The sequence below is a fragment of the Notamacropus eugenii genome, chromosome 5, assembly GCF_028372415.1.
Source record: "Notamacropus eugenii isolate mMacEug1 chromosome 5, mMacEug1.pri_v2, whole genome shotgun sequence".
In the NCBI taxonomy this organism is placed as follows: domain Eukaryota; kingdom Metazoa; phylum Chordata; class Mammalia; order Diprotodontia; family Macropodidae; genus Notamacropus; species Notamacropus eugenii.
The window spans coordinates 17821527-17841006 of NC_092876.1; the positions used below are offsets into that span (position 1 = coordinate 17821527).

The following is a 19480-nucleotide window of genomic DNA, read 5'->3' on the forward strand; positions in this document are numbered from 1 at the left end:
CACATACAAACACACACACACACACACACAAACACACACACTTCTGCTAAAACATAGTCATTCCCTATTACCTCCAGGATCAAATATAAAATCCCCCATTTGACTTTGGAAACCTTTCACAACTACTGTCTTCCTACCTTTCCAGCCTTCTTACTCTTGTTTCTTTCCACTGGAATCTGGGGCTGACACAGTGACGCTGACTTCACTATTGTTCCTTGAACAATAGACTCCATCTCCCGCCTCCAGGCATTTTCCCTGGCTGTACCTCCTGCCTAGAGTTCTTTCCCTTCCCATCTGTACTCCCTGGCCTCCCTGGTTCCTTTCAAGTCTCAGCTAAAGTCTCACTTTTTTGCAAGAAATCTTGCTGACCCCCCTTAATATCAGTGCATTCCCCTCTGAGACTACATTCTGGTTTGGGTATAAGGTGCTTGGGTGCCTGTGCTTGGACCCCATTTGTAGGATCACATTTCTCTCTAGCCTCAAAACACTATCCCTGACAGTTTTCTCCCCAGCCCAAGGACCCTATGCCTAACAATAACTCATGATTGGGCCCCAGTGAGGCAAACTGTCTTTCCCTGTTACAGGAATAAGCTGACCCCTGTAGAATTTCCCTTGTAAAAACAGGACTGTGTTGTACCTACAGAATTATCATGTATTGATTCCCATAGTTATCACATACAATCCAGAGGTCAAGTTATAGATATCAATACTCAAAACTACAGACAAAACAGACCAAAAATGCACCCTTTAGGAAACTGCCCCTCCACAACCCTGTTTCTGCCTGTGACTAAGGTTGTATGTTATCACCTAATTAGCATATCTGCCAGAAAATCTACTACTTCTCCTATATAAGCTTTAGCATTATTCCTGTTAAGTTGCAAGTTACTTAAAGAGCTCTGCCCTCCATATTGGTGTTACAGTAAACCTTTGCCACCTTGACTTAAAGAATGCTTGAGTCTGTGAGTTCATTCCAGACAATCTCCTGTACTTCAGTCCCTGAGGAGTCCCTGAACTTCTCAAACCGTATCATTTTGTACAAAGTTGTTTGTATGTCGTTTCCCCCATGAGACTATGAGCTCTTTAAGGGCAGGGACTGGCTTTTACCTTTCTTTGGCACACAGGACAGAACTTGATAAATGCCACTTTGGGAGTCTATGGTCACAGTCCAAGTGACAAGCGGTGGGGGGGGGGGGGGAGGTTGTTGATAGGTGGCAGTCACATAAGGGACAGAAGGGGGAAGATGGGAGAGAAGAGGTCCAAATAAGATTGGCAAGACTTGGCAGCTGGAGATGAGGGGCCATCCAGGAAAAGCCACTATTGGCGACCTAAGTGACTAGAGGATAATGAAGTCTTTATAAGGAGTGAGAGAGAGGGGTAACTGTGCAGGCATGGGAGAGACAATGACTTTTGCTTTGGGCACATTGAGTTAGAAGCACCTATGAGACATGAATTTAAAAATATCCATCAGGCAGCTGATAATGCACAATTGCTGTTTAAGATAGCTGGCTATGGGAATCTGGGAGTCATCTGCAGACAGATGATAACTGACCACATGGAGGCTGATGAAGGCACTGAGAGAGAGCATGTGGACAGAAGCAAGCTGAGGACAGAGCCTGGAGGAACATCCACAGTCAGTGTACACAGATCAGCAAAGAGATGTCCAGACAGGTAGGAAAAGACCCAGGAGACCACAATGTCAAAAAGCCTCAGAGAAGACAGCTTATCTAGGAGTGAAGGAAGAAGGGGAGGCAGGAACGGAGGGTGGATCAACTGCTTTAAATGCTACAGAGACAAAAAGAATGAGGGCTTTGACTCTGAAATTGTCACTTGATTTAACCTTTAAGTGATGATAGGTGACCTTGGAGAGAACAAGTTGTAGCTGAACGCTGAGGTCTACAGCTCGATTCCAAGGGATTGGCAACGGGGGGAGGGGTAGGAAATGGGCATGAGTAGAGACAGTTTTTTTTTTCCCTAGGAGGATGACTATAAAAGAAAGGAGATATATAGGACAAGAGCTGAAGGCCTCAGTAGGGTCAAGTGAAAGAATTTTTAAGTGTGGTGGGGACTCTGGAATACTGGGTTGCTGACAAAGAGCTAACAGATTGAAATGGAGGATGAAAGATGAATGCATTGAATGTAGGATCATAGGAAATAACAGCACAGAGATAGAAGAGTAGGAAGTCTGTCAGATAACAGATCATGGAGGCTGAACACTGTGGGTGCTAAGGAGACCAAAGGAGACCACCCCCAGGGGTCTAGGCTAGCCCTCTCCTCAGCTTTGTGCTCTCGGGACTCAGCCTCCCCAGGAGTCTTTCTGTGAACTCCAATCTTAAGCCACTGCCTCCTCCCTCAAGATTTCTAAAGGACCAATGAGATGAGAGGAGTCCTTCACTCCCAACCATCCCTCAGACTCTCCTGTGGTCTCAGGCTCTCTCTAAGACTATCTATGATCTCCTTCTTTCTCTAGCTCCTCCACCTCAATAAGATTTAATAATGAGTAGGCTGTGAATTTCCAGAGAACAGGGACCAGCTCCACTCTAAACTGTGTTTCTCTCCCAACAGGGAGACCCAGGTCTCTGCACTCAATCTTCAAGTGGATAAATGGATATTTCTTTTTCTAGGTGGCTGCCTCTGCTGAAGCCTCTGGGTTTCTAAGCCCCAAGGTCTCGTCTTGACCTCAAAATGATCTAAGCATCGGGTTTAGCCCTAGGCACTCCCACCACAGGGAGCAGAGAGGTCTTGGTGCTGTCCTAGGTTCTGAATGCAGGGCAGCCACACCAAAGCCAGCACAGGCATCCCCAAGTCCCCAGAGAAAGAAATATTGTGATGTGACATTCTGGTCCCCAAACATCAGACCAGAGGTAGGAGTACTGATTTAATAAATTAAAGGCACAATATGTACAGGTTGTATTGGAGCACAGGAGCCTTCCTCAGCCCACGGGGTGGGCGGGGCTCAGCCCCTCTGAAATCTCCCCAAATCCCCATCACATTATTTCATGTCAGCAAAGGACCCAGACCTCTGGATCCTCTGCTTCTCCCCATCAAGAACCCAGGTGCTTCCACCCCCAGCTCCTGATTCTTCAGAGATCCTGGGGTCTGGGTCTCATGGGGGAGAGCATCCTGAATCCTGAATCCTAGGAAGCATGGGCTCTTATCTCACACCAATCTCCTGCTCATAGGCCTCGATGGCCTCCACATTCTCATACAGGGCACCTTCTTCATCTCTGTCATCATCCCCACTGTCCTCAGACAGCTGCAGAAATCTCAGGAGAGTTTTGTACAAAAATATGTACTGTCCCTAGAGATGTAGGGAGATGGAGATGGTGTGAGAAGCATCATGGGCTTCAGGCCAGAAGAGGCATTTAGATTTGCGGTCTACACCCTCCCCAGCTTACAGAGAGGGAAACAAGCCCAAACCAGGGAAATGACTCACCTAAAGTCACAGGGCTTGGAAGTGACAGAGTCAGAATTTGAACCCAGGGCATCCAGCTCCCACCAACCTTGTCCTGGGATCTCTGCACCCATTGACCCCTCCCTGGCCTGGCTTGACCCTGACCTCAGTCTGCACCATCAGTGGGCGGCTCCTCCTCATCTTTTTGACGAAGGACTGGACTCCAACCTGCTGGTATTTCTGCAGTTGTCTCAGCAGGACATCCAGGGCAATGAGGGTCCCCGTACGACCTACACCGGCACTGGTAAGGAAAGAAGACTACAGGAAAGACTTCCCCCAGGGGCTCTGCACCTGTGGGTGCCCTGAGGGAGATCATGACTGACCTCTCCATGGGGAGGAGGTGCCAGGGTCAGGGGCTTACCTGCAATGTACAATGGGAAGGCCTCCTCCTACGTTCTGGTCCAGCCATTCCCGGAGCAGGGCTTGGAAGGCCAGCAGTGGGTCCGGAGACTGAGGAACCCCATGGTCTGGCCAGACAGTATAGTGGAATTGGCGCACAGACAGGCCTTTCTTCAGCTCCACCTAGGGGAAGAGAAGGGTCAGGAACTCTAATGGGGAGGAGAGGCACAGGGATCGAAGGTCATTTAATCTAACTGGAAGGCCTGAAGACAGCAAAGAGCCCCCAGATGAGGCCACTTAGGTAGGAGGAAGTGAAGGCAAGATGGGAATTCACATTCTTGGACTCCCAGCCCATCAACCTTCCTGAAGTACCATGCTGCCTTGGATGCTGGGTTCTCAGAGGCTGCAAAGAGAAGGAACTATAGAAGTTATGGGAGGGAGAATCTGGGGGTGAGATCAGCCCCAGAGGAGGGAGCTGAGTGGACTGGTCAGCAGGTGCCAGAGTCTGTTAAGGGAAGATGGATGACATTGCTGAGCAGGGTTGAGAGCTTCAAGGGGGGTGGAATAGTCTGGAAGGGGACACTGGCCTATTTGGGGGCAGATGGAAAGGCAGCTTGGTGATGCAGTGGATAGAGCACTGGGTCTGAAATTAGGAAGACCTGAATTCAAATCCAGCCTCAGACACCTTACTGTGTGACCCTGGGCGCTTGACCACTATCTACTTCATTTTCCTCAACTTTAAAGTGGGGATAATAACTGCACCTCCTTTCCAGGGTTGTTGGGACAGCCAATTAAGATATTTGTTAAGTACTTAGCACAGTACCTGGCACATAGTAGGCACTTAATCAATGCTTATTCCCTTCCTCCATTCTAGAGGTCTAGAAAAGGGAGTTGGGGCCCAGAGGGAGAGGTGTTAGGAGGTCTGGGGGTCCCTAGAAGGTCTGGGAAGGTCCAAGGAGCTAGATCACAGGGAGTGATTGGTTAGTTTGGGGTCACCATGGGGTGTCTGTGGAACCCTAGAGCTACTTGGAAATCATGGGGCCTCCAGAGGACATCAATTTGTAGGTCTCCTTAGACTAGAAAGCTTCCAGGCCCCTTCCAATGCTCAATTCTGTGATTCTGTCTTAGGCGTGATCATAGGAACTCACTGAATTGCTCAGGGGTATTTAGGGGTGACAGGGTCAGTCTGACTGTGGCTGTGGGTCCCTGAAAGGTAGTTGAGGTAGTCTCCGGAAGTTGACAGTGCTCTGGGGTGGGGGAGGTTGCAGAATCTAGAAAGGTGAAGAGGTCTTGGGGCAAGATTATGGATCCCTGGGAGTCTCAGGGGAGAACAAGGGTGATGGTGTTGGCCTTCAGAAGTAGTAGAGTCCTGAGGGAACAGTTGAGGGCCCAGAAAGGACTGGGGTCTCTGGGTCCATACATGGAACAGCTGTAAGTCTCGAATGGTCCAGTGTTCAGCCACATGTTCCCCTGTCAGAGTCACCCGAAGGTTCCCGTGGCTGCAAGGTTTGGCATCCAGGGGCCAATAATGTTCACATTTGACCTGGAAGGGGAGATTACCCAGAGGAGGGGAATATGTGAATACCATAGCCAGAACCTGATCTCCTTATCCCCAGCCCAGTAAGAACCCAAGTGGGATCATTAACCTAAGAGAGGAAACACAAGGAGTGCCTAAGGTGTGTTTGGAGAAAAAGCGACAAGGACCTAGGGGAATTTCAAGGAATGACCAGGAGATCTAGGTCTGTCAGTGGTAGGAGCGGGCTGGCTTCCTTCTCACCCAAAGACAGAGAGATAAGGACAGAGACAGAGAAAAGGAGAGGCACAGGGAGATGTTGGGAGACAAGGAGAGAAAGGGAGAGTGACAGGGAGAGATGGAGAGAGAAGACAGAAAGAGAGAAAGGAAGGGAGAGGTAAGGAAGCAGACACAAAAGACAGAAGGGGAGAGAAGGAGGGAGACAAAGAGAAAGGGAGGAGCAAGGAGAGGGTTGGGGGAGACAGAGACAGAGGGAAGCAGGAGAGATGGAGGGAGACAGAAATGAAGCAGGGTTAAGGGGAAAGATGTAGGGAGACAAAGAAAGGGAGGGGGCAAGGGAAGAGATAGACTGAAATACAGACAGAGAGGGAGAGGGGCAGGGAAAGAGAAGAGACAGGGAGACAGGCGAGAGATGGGAAGAGACAAAGAGATGGAACAGGGAGGGATGGAGGGAGACAAAGACAGACAGAGGGGGGAAGGATGGAGGGAGACAAAGACAGAGGGAGAGGAATGAGGGAGATGGAGAGAGACAAGTGGAAAAGAGTTAAGGGGAGAGATGGAGGGAGACAAAGACAGAGAAGTGAAGAGTGATGAGGACAGGGTAAAGAAGGACAGAGGCATATGGAAAGAGGGGTGGGCAGAAAGCGCAGAGTCTGGGATGGAGATAGGAACAGAGTGAGGGTGGGGAGGAGTGGGGCCAGGAAAGTCTCCAGAGCTCACCCGCCCAGACTCCACGCAGTTGGTCAGCATGACAATAGTGCAGCTTTGCTGATCCCACACCAGGCGCCAGAAATCGCCCACTGTCTGGGGGAGTGGCCCTTGGGTGGCGATGTACTCCCGGGGATCAGTGAGACCCTAGAACAGGATGGAGTGAGGGGGCTCCATGGGGCTGATCCCCCCATCTCGTGGGGCCCAGCTTTGACTTCAGCCTACGTTCCCCAGCCCACCCCCACCCTGTTTTGCTTGCCCCTTCCCCATGGTATCTGCTCACTGGAATGAAGCTGGCATTGATGTAGTCAGAGCTGGGATCTCCAGGGATGGGCTGCAGGGGGACTCGGGAAGAGTCATCTGAAGTAGGAAGAAGGAGGTGGGTCCAGGAAAGGCAAAAACAGAGAGAAACGAGCAACGAAAGACTAAGAAGAGCATCAAAAAAGAGCCCGGCAGAGGAGAGACACAGGGGATTGAGGGGAGGGGAGTCTGTGCCTCAAAGAGGGAGGGAGCAGTACCCTTGGGTCTCTTGGGATGAGTAGGGGGGGAGGCAGAGGAAGAAGGGAGTAGTACATCTGTTTCTCCCAGAGAGAGGTGGGGATGGGACAGTTCTGCCTCCCACAGAGGGTCAGGAACCAAGGAGATAGATAGGAAACCTCCATCTCTCTCAGGGAACCAGAGGAATAGCATGGGATCTCTGGTTCCTCCCTTGGGGATGGCCTGGGGGTGGACATCTCTATCTCTCCTGGAGTTCAGAGGAGGGGTGACTTCACCACTCCCAAGGAGCTAGGGGAGGGGGCATTGTCAGGTAGCAGGGAAGGGGCATGATATCCCTGGCTCTCCTTGGGGACGGGGAGGGGGCTGTTTCTATGTCTCACAAGGCAGCACATTGGAAAATCGGTTCTTGTTTTTGTTCTCCAGGGCCAAGGCAGCTGTTTGCATCTGCTCTGTGCCTTCCAGAGCCAGTTGCTGGTTAAGAGGAAGTCACAAAGAGAGGGTGGGAGGAGACGATCAGAGTCCCAGTACAGCAGAAGTGCCAAGTCTACTGGTAGCCTGGGCCTCCCCGACCCCTGCACTGCCCACCAGTTCCTGTGGGCTTTACCAAACCATGGGCACAGCTCTTCAGTCTGTCTGTCTTCTCCCTCCCTTCCCCATACTGCGCAGTCTCTACCTTCACCTCTAGCTCAGGCTCAGTTTCTGTCTGTCTCACTTGGTCTGTTTCTGGTTTGTTCTTGACATCTCCAACTGCCTGGACATCTCCAAGTAGATGCTCCTCACACGTCTGAAACTCATCTCATTCCCAACAGAACAGCTTCTCTCCTCTCTCCCCCCCCCCCCCACCCCTGCTTCCAAACCTCTATTACTTCAAGTGGCACCACCATCTACCAGTCCCCTAGGGCTCCCAGCTTGGATGGTTCCCCCTCGACTCCGTCCTCTCTCTCCCCACCCCACCCCCAACCAATCAGCTGGCAGAGCCTGTTGATTCCACCTTCCGAACAGGACTGAGATGTGATCCTCTCCTCCCCACAGGCACCGTCACCTGCTGCCTAAACCACTTGTAATGACCTGCTGAGGGCTCTCTCTCTGCCCTAAGGCTCTCCATGCTCCGGCTCATCCTTACTCAGCAGTCATACCGATCTCCTTAAAATGGGACTCTGACCATGGCCCCCCTCCCTACTCAGTAAATACCACTGCCTGTAACCTCCAAGATCAAAGAGAAAGTCACATTTGGCATTGAAAGTCCTCCCTAAGCTGTGTGCGCCTGCCTCCCCAGGCACCAGTGCCCCGCCCCTGCCTCTGCCCACTCTGTGCCCATGCCTGGAACGGTCCCTGCTCCCATGCCACCCTTTCCATCCTCCTCTATGGCTACACCTTCTCTCTGACATCACCTCTGGTTTCTGTTTGTACAGAGTAGATGGCAGGTGCTCTCTCCCCTTGGTCTACGAGCCCTCTGAGGGTTGTTTTTGCCTTTCTTTGTATGCCCAGTCCTTAGCACAGTGCCTAGCACACAGTAGGTTCTTAATAGATGCTTGGTGACTGAACTTGTTGATTTGTTGACCTCAGCTTCCATCTCCAATTTGGTCTCTGTCTCCATCTTTGTCTCTATCTGTCCCTCTGTCTCTCTATTTTGTCTCTGTCTCTGTCACTGTCCTCTGTTTCTCCTTTGTTTCTCCCTGTCTCTTTATTTCTGTCTGTCTCCCTTGCTCCCTTTCTCTCACTCCTTTTCTCTCCCTTTCTTCTCTCTCCCTCTCTTCCTTTCTCTACCTCCCTCCCTTTCTTTCCCTCCCTTTCTCTTTCCCTTTCTTCTCTTTCCTTCTCTCCTTTTCTCTACTCTCCTCCCTTTCTCTCCTTCCCTTTCTCTTTCCCTTTGTCTCCTCCCTTTTCTCTCTCCCTCTCCCTTTCTCTTTCTCCTCTGTCTCCTGGTCTCCCCTCTCCCTCTGTTCCCCCTCTTCCTCTTCCCCCTTTCTCTATCATCTTTAGTCAGTCTATATTGCTAATACCCTCTAGGGAAGGGTCAGGTTTGGGACTTGTGATGATGTAAACAGGGATACAAAACCCCACTCAGTTATCTCAGCTCCCCATACCTGGTACTCCTCTGTAAATCCATAGTTACTGTCTTTCTGATTCTCCATGATGTAAGCCTCCAGATTCTCTGCAAGGATATCTCCCAGGAAGCTGGCAGGGAGTGAGGAGGGCTGCTGCCTGAGACCAGCATGCAGTTCAGCCCTGCCCAACCTCCCCCACTCATTTCAGAGAACACTGAGGCCCGGATACAAGGAGGAGTTTGCCCAAGGTCACCCCATGAGTCAGTTACTGAGTTGAATCCCATTAGGGCCTGCCTCACATCAGGGACTCACCTGAAGGCCACATCTGGGACTTGAGATTTCTCCTGCATGGACTTCCTGTGGGAAGAGTGGGTAGCAAAGAGGAAGTGAGAGGCAAGTCTTGCCCCTGCCAGCTGGCCTGCATGTGGCTCAGAGCCCCTGCTGGCCTGTGCCCTTTGAAGCCCTCAGAGCCCCTGCTGGCCTGTGCCCTCTGAAGCCCTCAGAGCCCCTGCTGGCCTGTGCCCTCAGAGTCCCAAATCTTGCCTTACCTCTGACGCCATCGACAAAAGAAGATGAACAAGCCCACAAGAAGGATGAGGAGAAGAATTCCAACAATGGCTCCTGCAATGACGCCTGAGTGGAGGGCAGAGAGAGACAGAGAGGGACTTGAGAAGGCCTAGCCTGTGCCAGCCCCAACACCAACCTCATCCACTGCCAGAACACCCTTCCCAGGATACCTCTCCCCTCTGGAGCTCACCTCTACTATCCGTATGGCAGGTCACTGGAGCTGAGACAGCACTTAGTCCTGCCCAAATAGACGACACGGTGGCGATGTAGGTGCGGGCTGGCTGGAGCCCCCTGACAGATATGGAGCTGGTGCAGGGCCCAAACAATCTGCCTCGATGACTGCCTACCTCAAACTCGAGGCTTTCCTGGTTCCCCACAGGGCAGGTCAGGGTCAGGAGAACCCCATAACCTGCAGCAACACTAGTGCAGGAGGTGATGGTGACAGGGTCTGGGGCTGAGAAGACCATCCAAGATGAGCTCCTTGCTCACCCTGAGGCCTGGCATCCCCCTTTCATCACCTCCAGGTGTACCAGCTTCCTCCCACAGGAGGAGGGAGCAGGTTTTCTGATCAATTCCCTGTGCTCCTCCTCCCCTGAGGCTGGGCCTCACCTGTGGAGGCGTTGATTGCCCTTTCGAGACTCTGGGCTTCATCCTCTGTCATGGACCTCACCAAGAACTGGTACCAAGTCCCAGGAGTGAGGCCTTCAGCTGTGAAGTTGGTCCCGTTAGTGAAGTTCTGCCTCATGTGGTTCTCAGATAAGAACCAGGACACGTTGTACATGAGATTGGTGGATCCCTCAGGCGCCATCCAGCTGAATGCAATGGAATTGTTGGTCTGGCCCACCACCTCCAGGTTTCTGACCTCATTGGGTTCTGGGAGGTGAGAAAGAGAAATATACAAAAAGGGCCTCTGTGCCCCAGCTGACCCAGTAGGTGTAATTTGCAGGCTGGGGGCCACTGGGTGCCAGCCACTGCAGGGTGACTGACCTGGTGGTCCTGGCATGCATCCTGAGGTCTTGGACCTCATTGGGCACTGAGTGAGAAGTAAAAACTAAAAGTGAGGGGGAAGGGCTCCCCATCCTCCCCACAACATCTCCAGTCCCTCCCCAATCCAATTCATTCTCCACTCAGCTGCCAAAGTCATGTTCTCAAGACACAGGTCAACCAAGTCATGACCCAGCCCCACAACCAACCCCCAAGGTTCACTATCAGGATCAAAAATGCCCTTCATGATGAAGATGACAAAACAGGAAAATGATAAATTTTAGAGAAGATGTGAGAAAGTTAGAGCACTAATTCATTATTGGTGGAGCTGTGAGCTGATCCAACCACTATGGAGAGCAATTTGGAACCTATGCCCAAAGGGCTACACAAGTGTGCATACCCTCTGAGGAAGCAATACCCCTTCTAGGACTGTATCCCAAAGAGATCCTAAAAATGGGAAAAGGATCCACATGGACAAAAATATTTATAGCAGCTCTCTTTGTGGTGGCCAAGAACTGGAAATTGAGGGGATGACCATCCATTGAGGAATGGCTGGGAAAGTAAGGAATACTGGTGTGCTATAAGAAAGGATGAACAGGCAGACTTCAGACAGGCCTGGAAAGACTTTCATGAACTGATGCTGAGTTAAGTGACCAGAACCACAAGAACACTATACACAATAACAACCACAGTGTGTGAGGCCTGTTTCTGATAGACTTAGCCCATCTCACCAATGCAAGGACCTAGAAAAATTCCAAAAGACTCATGATGGAAAATGCCATCCACTTCCAGAGGAAGAACTATGGGATCTGACTGCAGTGCAAAGGAGTCTCTTTCCTATTTTGTTTTTTCTTTTTCATGGTTTCTCCCATTCATTATAATTCTTCTATACAAGATGAATAATGGGAAAATATGGTTAACAGGAATCTATATGATGAGCCTATATCAGATTGCATACCATCTTGGGGAGGGACAGGGAGAAAATTTGAAACTTATGACAGTGAATGTTGAAAACTAAAAATAAATGAATTAACCCAAAAAATGGAAAAAAAAATATCCTTCCCCACCTGGCCCAGACCTACCCTACAGCCTAAAGTAGCACCCTGCTCCCATTGACTCACTCCACAAGCTAGGCAATCCTTCCTATGTCTTAAAGAGGGCACTCTGTTTCCCTTCTCCAGATCTTTGTCCTGGTCATGCCCCATGCCTGGAATGCACTCTTTCCTCCCCTCCTTGTGCTACCCTTCCCTTCTTTCAACTGATCAGTTCAAGCACCATCATCACCAGGAAGTCCTTCCTCAACCCCACCCGAAACACCTTCTGTCTGGTTGTCTTTCCTCATCTGTGGCCAGGCTGTCTCCTCCAAAGACGTGCAAGGTCCTGGAGGGTGGGGACCATCCATCTTCCTTTGGCCTTGAATTCCCCCTACCCAGCACAGTACTTGGCACACTGTATGTGCCTACTACGTGCATGGTGAATGGCAGGTTGATTGCTGCTGATACCTGCCTAGTGAAGTCTCACGAAGCCCAGGGAGACCTGGACTCTAAGACTGGCTACGGTGGAGCCTCAAAATGCCTTCTGTCCCTTCCCCTTTTCCTCCATAGACAAGAAAGGAAGGAAGGAAACAAGCACTTATTAAGTGCCTCCTGTTTGCCAGGTACTACACAAGGAGTATCTCTTTGACTCGCACAACAGTCATGGGAAGGACATGGTGTTATTATCCACATTTTACAGTTAAGGAAACAGAGGCATATAGACGCTGTCCAGGGTCGTAGAGCTTGGAAATGTCTAAAGTGGGATTTGAATTCAGGTCATTTTGACTCCAGACGTGACTCTCTATCTACTGCTCCACTTAGCTAAACCACCAGCCTTTGCAGAGGAGATGGGTTGGAAGACATGGTCTCTGAGGTACCTTCCCACTCTGAGATTCTGTCATCCTGGGCTCACACCAGAGGCTTAGGTCCTCCCAGAGTGAGCTCACCAGATCCTGGGCTGCCTGTCCCACCTCCCAGCCCCAGTGCACAGCCCGCATCTCACCTGTGGCCTCCTGGATGCTCTGGCCAGAGCTGTTCACACTGTGCCTCTCAGCTCTCACTGTGAAATTGTACAGGGTGGCAGGGGCTAGGTTGGCCACCGTATGCTCCATCTCTGTTGTGTTTTCTTCACCCAGAAGTTCATCCTCTGTGCTCCAGCTGACCCAGTAGGTGTAATTTGGAGACTGGGGGCCACTCGGTGCCTCCCACTGCAGGGTGACTGAGCTGTTGCTCCTGGCATCCATGCTGAGGTCTTGGACCTCATTGGGCACTGAGAAGTAAGATTTAAAAGTGAATAGGGAAGGACTTCCCATCCTCCCCTCCATGTTCCCAAGAGCAAAGGTGAGAGACTGAGTCCTTGGATTGGCCTGGTGAGGAAGGAAGGATGCTTTCCAACTATGGGGTCTGTGAACCTGAGGATTAGTGGGGCCTAGCAGGACCCAGATGGGAGCCTAGGGAAAGTTTCTGAGTCCTAATGAGGCCAGGTGAGACCCCAAGTAATCTAGTGAGTCTTGAAGAGAACAGGGTGAGGGCCTCACAAGACCTGGAGAGTCCTAATGAGGAGCCATTTGGGGCCCTTTTTCTGTATCATGTTTGTCTTTGCTCATCTGCATCCAGGCCATCTCCATCTCCTCCAATAGAATGGAAGGTCAGGAGGACAGTGACTATTTTCCTCTTATGTTAGAGTCCCCACAACCTCCTCTAGCACCTGGCACATTGTAAGTACATGATCAAAGGCAGAAAGAGATGCCTGCTGAGGTCAGCTCTGGAAGGAACCTCAGTGCATCCATTCTTGAGCATTAGTCCTACCCTGGGGTTGTGAGCACTGTGGATGGTGGTGGAAGAGAACAGGAGCAGACTGTGGCCAGGGAAAAGTGAACCCTGAAGGGGGCAAGACCGGAAGACAGAGGTCCCTTCTTCCCTCTTCCCTTCTCCCTCAAGACAACCAGTCTTTGCAGAGGGGATAGGTTGGAAGAGGTGGCCTCTGAGGTCCCTTCCCACTCTGAGATTCTGTCATTCTGGGCACACACCAGAGTCCTGGGTCCTCTCAGAGTGAGTTCACCAGATCCTGGGCTGCCTGTCCCACCTCCCAACCCCAACACACAGCCCCCATCCCACCTGTAGCCTCCTGGATGCTCTGGCCAGAGCTGCTCACACTGTGCCTCTCAGCTCTCACTGTGAAATTATACAGGGTGGCAGGGACTAGGTTGGTCACCGTATGCTCCATCTCTGTTGTGTGTTCTTCACCAAGAAGCCCATCCTCTGTGCCCCAGCTGACCCAGTAGGTGTAATTTGCAGGCTGGGGGCCACTGGGTCCCCGCCACTGCAGGGTGATTGAGCTGGTGCTCCTGGCATCCATCCTGAGGTCTTGGACCTCATTGGGCACTGGGTGAGAAGTGAAAGTTAAAAGTGAGGGGGAAGGGCTTCCCATCCTCCCCACAACATCTCCAGTCCCTCCCCAATCCAATTCATTCACCACTAAGCTGCCAAAGTGATGTTCTCAAGGCACAGGTCAACCAAGTCATGACCCAGCTCCACAACCAACCCCCAAGGCTCCCTATCAGGATCAAAAATGTCCTTCATGACAAAGATGACAAAACAGGAAAATGATAAATGTTGGAGAAGATGTGGGAGATTTGGAACGTTAATAATTCATTGTTCATGGAGCTGTGAGCTGATCCAACCATTGTGGAGAGCAATTTGGAACTATGCCCAAAGGGCTACACAATTGTACATACCCTCTGAGGCAGCAATACCCCTTCTAGGGCTGTATCCCAAAGAGATCATAAACATGGGAAAAGGACCCACATGGACAAAAATATTTGTAGCAGCCCTTTGTGTGGTGACCAAGACCTGGAAATTGAGGGGATGACCATCCACTGGGGAATGGCTGGGTAAGTTAGGAATACTATTGTGCTATAAGAAATGATGAACAGGTAGACTTCAGAAAATCCTGGAAAGACTTTTATGAACTGATGCTGAGTTAAGTGACCAGAACCAGGAGAACATTGTACACAGTAAGAGCCTCAGTGTTCAAGGACTGAATTTGAAAGACTGAACTCTTCTCAGCAATGCAAAGACATAGAACAATTGCAAAGGACCCATGATGGAAAATGCCATCCACTTCCAGAGGAAGAACTATGGGGTCTCACTGCACAGCAAAGCAGACTCTTTCTTATTTTGTTTTTTCTTTCTCATGGTTTCTCCCGTTCATTATAATTCTTCTATACAACATGACTAATGGGAAAATATGGTTGACAGGAATGTATATGAAGAGCCTATATCAGATTGCATACCATCTTGGGGAGTGAGGGGGAGAAAATTTGAAACTTACGAAAGTGAATGTTGAAAACTGAAAATAAATCAATTAACCCAAAAAACGAAAAAAAGTGTCCTTCACCACCTCGCCCAGACCTACCCTACAGCCTAAAGTACCACCCTACTCCCATTGACTCATTCCACAAGCTAGGCAATCCTTCCTATGTCTTAAAGATGGCACTCTGTTTCCCTTCTCCAGATCTTTGTCCTGGTCATGCCCCATGCCTGGAATGCACTCTTTCCTCACCTCCCTGTGCTACCCTTCCCTTCCTTCAATTGATCAGTTCAGTCACCACCATCACCAGGAAACCCTTCCTGAACTCCACCCAAAACACCTCCTGTCTGGTTGTGTTTGCTCATCTGCGGCCAGGCTGTTTCCTCCAATGACAGGGAAGGTCCTGGAGGGTGGGGACCATCCATCTTCCTTTGGCCTTGAATTCCCCCTACCCAGCACAGTACTTGGCACACTGTATGTGCCTACTACGTGCATGGTGAATGGCAGGTTGATTGCTGCTGATTCCTGCCTAATGAAGTCTCAGGAAACCCAGGGAGACCTGGACTCTAAGACTGGCTACGGTGGAGCCTCAAAATGCCTTCTGTCCCTTCCCCTTTTCCTCCATAGACAAGAAAGGAAGGAAGGAAACAAGCACTTATTAAGTGCCTCCTGTTTGCCAGGTACTACACAAGGAGTATCTCTTTGATTCTCACAAGAGTCATGAGAGGGACATGATGTTATCCACATTTTACAGTTAAGGAAACAGAGGCATATAGATGTTGTCCAGGGTTGTAGAGCTTGGAAATGTCTAAGGTGGGATTTGAATTCAGGTTATTTTGACTCCAGACGTGACTCTCTATCTACTGCTCCACTTAGCTAAACCATGAGCCTTTGCAGAGGAGATGGGTTGGAAGATGTGGCCTCTGAGGTTCCTTCCCACTCTGAGATTCTATCATTCTGGGCTCACACTAGAGGCCTAGGTCCTCTCAGAGTGAGCTCACCAGATCCTGGGCTGCCTGCCCCACCTCCCAGCCCCAATGCACAGCCCCCATCTCACCTGTAGCCTCCTGGATGCTCTGGCCAGAGCTGTTCACATTGTGCCTCTCAGCCCTCACTGTGAAATTGTACAAGGTGGCAGAGACTAGGTTGGCCACCGTATGCTCCATCTCTGTTGTGTGTTCTTCACCAAGAAGCCCATCCTCTGTGCCCCAGCTGACCCAGTAGGTGTAATTTGCAGGCTGGGGGCCACTGGGTGCCTCCCACTGCAGGGTGACTGAGCTGTTGCTCCTGGCAATCATCCTGAGGTTCTGGACCTCATTGGGCACTGGGTGAGAAGTGAAAGTTAAAAGTGAGGGGGAAGGGCTTCCCATCCTCCCCACAACATCTCCAGTCCCTTCCCAATCCAATTCATCCCCCACTCAGCTGCAAAAGTGATGTTCTCAAGGCACAGGTCAACCAAGTCATGACCCAGCTCCACAACCAACCCCCAAGGCTCCCTATCAGGATCAAAAATGTCTTTCATGGCAAAGATGACAAAACAGGAAAATGATAAATGTTGGAGAAGATATGGGAGAGTTGGAACGTTAATAATTCATTGTTCATGGAGCTGTGAGCTGATCCAACCATTGTGGAGAGCAATTTGGAACTATGCCCAAAGGGCTACAAAAGTGTGCATACCCTCTGAGGCAGCAATACCCCTTCTAACGCTGTATCCCAAAGAGATCATAAAAGTGTGAAAAGGATCCACATGGACAAAAATATTTATAGCAGCTCTCTTTGTGGTGGCCAAGAACTGGAAATTGAGGGGATGACCATCCATTGAGGAATGGCTGGGAAAGTAAGAATTACTACTGTCCTATAAGAAATGATGAACAGGCAGACTTCAGACAGGCTTGGAAAGACTTTTATGAACTGATGCTGAGTTAAGTGACCAGAACCAGGAGAACACTGTACACAGTAAGAGCCTCAGTGTTCAAGGACTGAATTTGAAAGACTGAACTCTTCTCAGCAATGCAAAGACATAGAACAATTGCAAAGGACTCATGATGGAAAATGCCATCCACTTCCAGAGGAAGAACTATGGGGTCTCACTGCACAGCAAAGCGGACTCTTTCCTATTTTGTTTTTACTTTCTCATGGTTTCTCCCGTTCATTATAATTTTTCTATACAACATGACTAATGGGAACATGTGGTTGACAGGAATGTATATGAAGAGCCTATATCAGATTGCACACCATCTTGGGGAGTAAGGGGGAGAAAATTTGAAACTTACGAAAGTGAATGTTGAAAACTGAAAATAAATGAATTAACCCAAAAAACGGAAAAAAAAATGTCCTTCACCACCAGGCCCAGACCTACCCTACAGCCTAAAGTAGTACCCTACACCCATTGACTCACTCCACAAGCTAGGCAATCCTTCCTATGTCTTAAAGATGGCACTCTTGTTTCCCTTCTCCAGATCTTTGTCCTGGTCATGCCCCATGCCTGGAATGCACTCTTTCCTCACCTCCCTGTGCTACCCTTCCCTTCCTTCAATTGATCAGTTCAGTCACCACCATCACCAGGAAACCCTTCCTGAACTCCACCCAAAACACCTCCTGTCTGGTTGTGTTTGCTCATCTGTGGCCAGGCTGTTTCCTCCAATGACAGGGAAGGTCCTGGAGGGTGGGGATCATCCATTTTCCTTTGGCCTTGAAGTCCTCCTACCCAGCACAGTACTTGGCACACTGTAGGTGCTTACTAAGTGCATGGTGAATGGCAGGTTGATTGCTGCTGATGCCTGCCTAGTGAAGTCTCATGAAACCCAGGGAGACCTGGACTCTAAGACTGGCTACGGTGGAGCCTCAAAATGCCTTCTGTCCCTTCCCCTTTTCCTCCATAGACAAGAAAGGAAGGAAGGAAACAAGCACTTATTAAGTGCCTCCTGTTTGCCAGGTACTACACAAGGAGTATCTCTTTGACTCGCACAACAGTCATGGGAGGGACATGGTGTTATTATCCACATTTTAAAGTTAAGGAAACAGAGGCATATAGATGTTGTCCAGGGTTGTAGAGCTTGGAAATGTCTAAGGTGGGATTTGAATTCAGGTCATTTTGACTCCAGACATGACTCCCTATCTCCTGCTCCACTTAGCTAAACCACCAGCCTTTGCAGAGGAGATGGGTTGGAAGACATGGTCTTTGAGGCCCCTTCCCACTCTGAGATTCTGTCATTCTGGGCTCACACCAGAGGCTTAGGTCCTCCCAGAGTGAGCTCACCAGATCCTGGGCTGCCTGTCCCACCTCCCAGCCCCAGTGCACAGCCCGCATCTCACCTGTGGCCTCCTGGATGCTCTGGCCAGAGCTGCTCACACTGTGCCTCTCAGCTCTCACTGTGAAATTATACAGGGTGGCAGGGACTAGGTTGGTCACCGTATGCTCCATCTCTGTTGTGTGTTCTTCACCAAGAAGCCCATCCTCTGTGCCCCAGCTGACCCAGTAGGTGTAATTTGCAGGCTGGGGGCCACTGGGTGCCTCCCACTGCAGGGTGACTGAGCTGTTGCTCCTGGCAATCATCCTGAGGTTCTGGACCTCATTGGGCACTGGGTGAGAAGTGAAAGTTAAAAGTGAGGGGGAAGGGCTTCCCATCCTCCCCACAACATCTCCAGTCCCTCCCCAATCCAATTCATTCACCACTAAGCTGCCAAAGTGATGTTCTCAAGGCACAGGTCAACCAAGTCATGACCCAGCTCCACAACCAACCCCCAAGGCTCCCTATCAGGATCAAAAATGTCCTTCATGACAAAGATGACAAAACAGGAAAATGATAAATGTTGGAGAAGATGTGGGAGATTTGGAACGTTAATAATTCATTGTTCATGGAGCTGTGAGCTGATCCAACCATTGTGGAGAGCAATTTGGAACTATGCCCAAAGGGCTACACAATTGTACATACCCTCTGAGGCAGCAATACCCCTTCTAGGGCTGTATCCCAAAGAGATCATAAACATGGGAAAAGGACCCACATGGACAAAAATATTTGTAGCAGCCCTTTGTGTGGTGACCAAGACCTGGAAATTGAGGGGATGACCATCCACTGGGGAATGGCTGGGTAAGTTAGGAATACTATTGTGCTATAAGAAATGATGAACAGGTAGACTTCAGAAAATCCTGGAAAGACTTTTATGAACTGATGCTGAGTTAAGTGACCAGAACCAGGAGAACATTGTACACAGTAAGAGCCTCAGTGTTCAAGGACTGAATTTGAAAGACTGAACTCTTCTCAGCAATGCAAAGACATAGAACAATTGCAAAGGACTCATGATGGAAAATGCCATCCACTTCCAGAGGAAGAACTATGGGGTCTCACTGCACAGCAAAGCAGACTCTTTCTTATTTTGTTTTTTCTTTCTCATGGTTTCTCCCGTTCATTATAATTCTTCTATACAACATGACTAATGGGAAAATATGGTTGACAGGAATGTATATGAAGAGCCTATATCAGATTGCATACCATCTTGGGGAGTGAGGGGGAGAAAATTTGAAACTTACGAAAGTGAATGTTGAAAACTGAAAATAAATCAATTAACCCAAAAAACGAAAAAAAGTGTCCTTCACCACCTCGCCCAGACCTACCCTACAGCCTAAAGTAGCACCCTACTCCCATTGACTCATTCCACAAGCTAGGCAATCCTTCCTATGTCTTAAAGATGGCACTCTGTTTCCCTTCTCCAGATCTTTGTCCTGGTCATGCCCCATGCCTGGAATGCACTCTTTCCTCACCTCCCTGTGCTACCCTTCCCTTC

General features: G+C 49.8%; 1 protein-coding gene across 1 annotated transcript in view; it reads right to left on the reverse strand.

Moving 5' to 3' along the window:
• Positions 1–2862: 2862 nt before the first annotated feature.
• PTPRH (protein tyrosine phosphatase receptor type H) overlaps positions 2863–19480 on the reverse strand; it is a 32257-nt gene continuing 15639 nt past the window's right edge. The window contains exons 9-24 of the mRNA XM_072607606.1: positions 18011–18277; positions 15753–16019; positions 13501–13767; positions 12386–12652; positions 9974–10237; positions 9555–9818; positions 9346–9430; positions 9110–9154; positions 8837–8927; positions 7130–7220; positions 6535–6611; positions 6264–6398; positions 5211–5333; positions 3813–3973; positions 3557–3692; positions 2863–3298 (exon numbers count right to left, since the gene is read on the reverse strand). Of these exons, the coding sequence (XP_072463707.1) occupies positions 3152–3298; positions 3557–3692; positions 3813–3973; positions 5211–5333; positions 6264–6398; positions 6535–6611; positions 7130–7220; positions 8837–8927; positions 9110–9154; positions 9346–9430; positions 9555–9818; positions 9974–10237; positions 12386–12652; positions 13501–13767; positions 15753–16019; positions 18011–18277 (2687 nt within the window). The 3' untranslated portion in view covers positions 2863–3151. The remainder of the gene's footprint in view (positions 3299–3556; positions 3693–3812; positions 3974–5210; positions 5334–6263; positions 6399–6534; positions 6612–7129; positions 7221–8836; positions 8928–9109; positions 9155–9345; positions 9431–9554; positions 9819–9973; positions 10238–12385; positions 12653–13500; positions 13768–15752; positions 16020–18010; positions 18278–19480) is intronic.